The 5,538-nt window shown below is 39.3% G+C and overlaps 1 protein-coding gene across 3 annotated transcripts; it reads left to right on the top strand.

The window, feature by feature from the left end:
• The first annotated feature begins 282 nt into the window (after positions 1 to 282).
• LOC144562471 (UDP-glycosyltransferase 92A1-like) lies at positions 283 to 5,132 on the top strand. 3 transcript variants are annotated; one of them, XR_013514092.1, is made up of 4 exons: positions 283 to 536; positions 920 to 2,655; positions 3,567 to 3,780; positions 4,896 to 5,132. XR_013514092.1 is itself a non-coding variant. In XM_078311706.1 (3 exons), exons 2-3 carry the CDS (start codon positions 1,178 to 1,180, stop codon positions 3,577 to 3,579), a joined length of 1,491 nt encoding a protein of 496 aa, XP_078167832.1. In that variant the 5' UTR covers positions 283 to 536; positions 927 to 1,177; the 3' UTR covers positions 3,580 to 4,467. The 3 variants fall into 3 exon arrangements, 2 of the variants coding, with proteins under 2 accessions (XP_078167832.1, XP_078167831.1); XM_078311706.1 differs by lacking the exon at positions 4,896 to 5,132 and having other exon boundaries at positions 927 to 2,655; positions 3,567 to 4,467; XM_078311705.1 differs by lacking the exon at positions 4,896 to 5,132 and having other exon boundaries at positions 3,567 to 4,467.
• Positions 5,133 to 5,538: the final 406 nt, after the last annotated feature.

Here is a 5,538-nt window from a genome sequence, read left to right as displayed (position 1 = left end):
TTCTAGACGGGGTTACTTAACCCGTCCAGATTTTCTTCTTTTTTTTTTCTTTTTTTTTCAGGCTCGGGACGGGATGCTTAAACCCGTCCGGAATTTTTTTTTTTTTTTTTTCCGTGATGTTGGTTAACGGCTAATCCGATTAACCGGGACGGGTCAATTGGACCCGTCCGGTGGGACGGGTTTACAGAGCCCGATCTACTTAGTTTTCGCAAAAACTCAAAAGTAGTGTTCTTTTTAAATATTTAATTTATTTTATTTCTATTAATAAAAAATTCGGAATTTCTCTCCCCTCCTTCGGCGCCTCTCTCCCCTCGTCGTTCGTCTCTCTCTCAAGTGTGCCGCCTCTCTCACCTCGCCGTTCATCATCTCTCAAGAAGAAGACGGAGCACCAATTCCGACTGAGGCTTAGGGTGACGGTGGGAGAAGAGCGAGTGGGGCCGAACAATTTTGGAAGAAGAGAGCGCGGCAACGACGACGATAAAGCCTCCATGGACGGTCTCATTTGACAGAGAGGAGAGTAGAAAAGAGAATATCAGGTAATTTTGTTTAACAAGGGTTTTAAATGGATGGTCTGATACTCGCAATGTCAATGCTGCTGTTGATGTATTTCACCAAAAATTTGAGTATTAGCTTCTCTCTCAGCACATAACCTGTTCATACAGCTAAACAATAAAAAACACTATTTTTTGTTGTGTGTCCCTCGCTTGTCAGTGTTGGTGTATACATGTTGCTTGTATGTATTATAACATTACTCTGATACCTGCAATTATTTCTTCATCCTCATAGCTCAGTAGTGAATGTTTACCAGCTTTACTCAATATAGTCTCAGTTTTGCTAATATATCCTCAGACCTCAATACTAATATACGACACAAGTGAATTGTTCAATTTGGACTCCTTTTTAATTGAATTTGGTGCAGGAGGCAGGAGAGGTTGGATTTTCTGTACGAGTTGGGATTGAGTGTGGGAAAAGGAAGTACCGAGGTATTCAAAACTTTGCAAGAACTCCTGCAATAGCTTCTGCAGCGGGTACCTCATGTTCTAAGTTATCTTACCTTGTTTTTTCCCAATTCTGATTGTTTTATTTTTTATTTTTGTGAGTGTAGGTTGAGTTTCAGTATTTGTATGACCATGCTGGTTTGATTGCGATTGTTTCATTCATGTCATTATTATGATTAATGGATCTAATTGCACATGTGAATACCAACACCATCTCCTCTCCTCTAATGGCCACCAGTAACTCACCATCACCACCAGCCCCAGCCCCACACATAGTTCTCTTCCCCTTCCTTGCTCAAGGCCACATCAACCCCTTCATCTCTCTCGCCTCCCTTCTCCACCACCACCACCCCGACCTCACTATCACCCTCGTCTCCACCCCTCGCACCCTCGAATCCATCCGTTCCTCTCTCCCTCCCTCTTCTCCTCTCCGTCTCCACTCCCTCCCCTTCTCCCCTGAATCCTTCAACCTCCCCCCACACACCGAAACCCTTACCTCTCTCCGCTTTGACCAGTTCATTTCCTTTATCCATGCTTCCCTCTCTCTCCTCCCTGCCTTCGACTCCTTCATTGCCTCCATCGTTTCTAACTCCAACCCTGTCTCCATTGTTGCTGACTTTTTCTTCGCCTGGTCAGTCGATGTCGCACGCAAGTATAATTGCTTTCATTCGATTTTAATCTCAAGTGGGAGTTTCGGTTCGGCCGTGTTCTTCTCTATTTCCACTCATCTCCCAAAAAATATTCGGAAAGGAGACGAGTTTTTTCTTCCTGAGTACCCTGAAGTTGTGCTCCATAAAACCCAACTCCCCAAATACTGGTTTGATGATAATGTCTCCGAATTCTGGGGTGAATTTTTTCAAGGTCAGACTTTACTCTGTTATAAAACTGATGCAATGCTTGCCAACACCGTAGAAGAGGTTGAATTCACTGGGCTTGGTATGCTTAGAAAAACTTCTAAAATGCCAGTTTGGCCCATAGGACCATTGCTTCGTGCCCCCGATACGTCAGTAGAACGAGATAATAGTATCATAAATTGGTTGGATTCTCACGAGGTGGGGTCTGTTTTGTTTGTCTCATTTGGGTCCCAAAACACAATACAAGCAAAACAAATGATGGAGCTTGCACTGGGTCTTGAGGCAGCCAGTCGACCCTTCGTGTGGGTCATCAGACCACCTGTTGGGTTTGATGTAAAAGAAGAATTTAAACCTGAGTGGCTACCTGAAGGTTTTGAGAAGAGGATGAGACAGGAGAGGAAAGGATTGTTCATACATGGGTGGGCTCCACAAATTAGTATACTAGCACATAAATCCACAGGCACTTTTCTGAGCCATTGCGGATGGAACTCAACTCTTGAGTCCCTGGTACATGGTGTACCAATTATCGGTTGGCCTCTCTCAGCAGAGCAATTTTATAATGTGATGATGTTGGAGAAATGGGGCGCTGGTGTGGAACTGGCAAGAGGTAATTATGAGTATTCACATGTGGACAAGGAGCGGGTCAAAGAGGTGATAGAAATGGTGATGGGGGAGAGTGAGAAAGGGAAGGATATTAGGAGGAAGGCAAGAGAGATTAAACATTTGATGGAGAATGCTTTGAAGGAAGGTGGTTCGTCGTTTAATGGACTCAATGAATTCCTGAAGAAGGCTGGAGTGCTGGTGTAGGTTTCCAGCTACCAATTATTGGGTTAAATTTGAATAATGTCTATCCCTGTTGCAAGAACTGTTCATGAGCTGATCATTCTTGTAGCATATTGAGTTTATGTCGATGTAGTCGCACGTCTTGATATTTGTTTATTTGCAGTTATAACATTTCTGGATATTGGTCCCCTAAATGAGAGGAAGTACCAGGATTGTATCAGATTCTCACTGGTTGAGTGCTGAATTGATTTCAAATAAATGTTGCTTTTGGTGATTTATTGTATTGTTTGCATTTACTTGAGCTTTTCTCAGAGGACCAAGGGATAGTTTAAGATAAGAAGAAAAATATTTGACCAAACTAAACACTGAAGAAGAAAACCAAAGAATTGTACCTTTATTAACCAATCCAGTGTTACTTCAACCCACCAAACTTGGTTCCTCAGATGAGGTTTGTTATAATTAGTGCTATTTCTTCTATTATTATGTACATTACTTAATCATAATGGTTGGTTCTGCACCCGTATTTCCAAACGGCATATACCACCCTTTTTTTCTCTTTATCCAGATCATGTCATTATTAAATTTTAACAAGGAAACTCAAACTTGGGAGTTAAGTCGTTATTTTTTTTTTTTATGGTTGTCGGCAATTGAGTTAAGTCTTTATTAAGTGGAACCATGTGAAGATGTTGAATCGAACTAGAAGCTATGTGAAGAAGAAGAACATGGGACAGGAATCAGAACTAAGAAGTTGAATAAGGGTGGTTTGATCTGGCATATTGTACTACTTGAAGAAGAACTGCAGAACAGAAAATGGGACAGAAATCAAAACTAAAAAATTGCAGTGCAGGAGATCTATACCAAATCAAGTTGTTCTTAGTCCTCCCTCTCTAGTTCTTATTTCATCTTCTTCTTGTTTTTTTTTTTTTGATAGGTGCCCCTTCTAAATCTAATGTGCTTCTTATTCACGTCTCTACTTTCTTCTATTTTCCCCATTCCTCTTCCTGACCAATAGTAAATACACCATCAGGCTATCACCATGGGCGCTGATGCAACAAAATACAATGCTGTCGATTGAACTCCAGTGTATGGGGCTCTGATGAACAACCCACTCCAGTTGTGGATAAAATAGTTGTGTCAGTTTTGTCGTTTAGCTACTCTTTTATTTTGTTGAACAGTTCAAATTAAAATATTTCGACTGGCTTCCTTTTTTTCTTTTGAAATCATGTTGCAACTATACAAGACGCAGCTGACATTTTTTTTGTTTTCTGAAAATAAGTACCTCAACTGCCTGTTAAATTAGCTGCAGTTTTTCACATATATACAGAACTATACATTTATCTACCCTTTCCCTAGGCCTATACCCCTGTAACAAAAAACAAAAATTGGGGATTTAAACCCCCATCTGTCTGACAGTGTGCTAATTAAATCTCACAGTTAGCTCCGATAACATTGAGAAAATCAAATAATCGAAATTTTTGGTCATCCTTTAATCAGCTCCTCCAGTCCATTAGTAGCCCTATACCCGCTACCTCTCCTTCATGCCCAAGCTTTCTGTCCAAGCTTGGTTCTGGACTTTATTCTGGTACAATGATGAATGACATTTCCATGTAAATTACTAGCTGTCAGTTTGGGGTGATTAGCAAAATAGAAACACTACTTGATGGATGAGTAACATGTCGTGTTTTGTCTATACTTGAAAACTGTTCGGCATGGATAGTAGGATTAAACTTTAATTCACGCTAAGGAGATCATGTTCGGTTGTCTTAAGGAGGCTTGATCCGTAGGTAGTGGCTAAGGAGGCTTGATCCATGGATAAAGGTGCCTTAAGATACGGGCAATAATCCCGATACTGGTCAATTCTTGATTGCAGTATCGGTTTTGTCAAAATAAATAAAAAAATGAGTAAGATTCTCTATAATTCCTTTCTTACCAATATAACCCTATAGTTTCTATTAATGCAATAAACATACATAAATCTCAACAACTCCACATCTATGATTTGACAGTATAATAGTTGATTAGAATGGTTTGTGATGGTAATGGCTAGGTCAAGGATGCAGTGGGTGCAGAGACCTGTTGTTGGCCAAGTAGGGCTTTTGATGGTTTTTTGTTAGTTGTTAGTATCTAAACTTCCGAAATGTAACTGAAGGTGTTTCATTCTAATGAAACGGTCATTTACATGCCTTCTTTCCAAACAAACAAACAAAAAAAAGTTGCTTCTTTGGTGTTAAGGACTTATACTTCTATTCAATACAAACAGGTGCATAAGGTATGCTCTTCCTCTTTTTTGAAATTGTCTGTGTTTCATGCCTTGTTCTTTGCATGAGATGGTGATGAAGAACGTGGCAGCATCAAGTTGGCTCGAGACATGGGAGAAGAGGAAAGGGCATATGATTGCTGCAAGCTAGATGAATAGATGCTCCAAGTTGATACAGGTAACTTTTCTTTTTTTGTGTGTGACCCTGTGATATGTATATTTTATTGGTAGAAGTTTCTTATCAGGTTTGGGTCCTATTGTGTTTCAGGTAGAGTGTTACTGAGAGTTTGTAATTAGAATAAGATGTAGAAATGATTGTAATTAGAATAAAAAGATGTAGAAATCAACTTGTATATACTTAGGTTCTAAACACTCTTACTTTCAGTAATGAAAACAGGGTTTTTTTTTTTTTTTTGAGGGGAAGCCCGTGGTAATGAAAAAGGTGCTGTTGTCAGAGGTTCTTAGCAAACTTTTTACACACATTCGAATATTTTCTAACAAAGACTAAATTCTTATAGATGAGGGTTCAAATAGCTCCATCATGCTTTCATTTTTAAAAATATTAATAAATTTAAATTTAAATCATAAATGTTAAAAAATATATCACATTTTAATTTTGTTTTTATGTGAATTAATTATTTAAAAA

Source organism: Carex rostrata, chromosome 11 (genome assembly GCF_964058835.1).
Source record: "Carex rostrata chromosome 11, lpCarRost1.2, whole genome shotgun sequence".
Classification (NCBI taxonomy): Eukaryota; Viridiplantae; Streptophyta; class Magnoliopsida; order Poales; family Cyperaceae; genus Carex; species Carex rostrata.
The sequence above is the reverse complement of the archived record's forward strand: the minus strand, read 5'-3'. Positions and strand labels throughout refer to the sequence as shown.

Coding starts and splice junctions, on each gene's coding strand:
- LOC144562471 (XM_078311706.1), top strand. CDS start 1,178: ATGGATCTAATTGCACATGTGAATACCAACACCATCTCCTCTCCTCTA.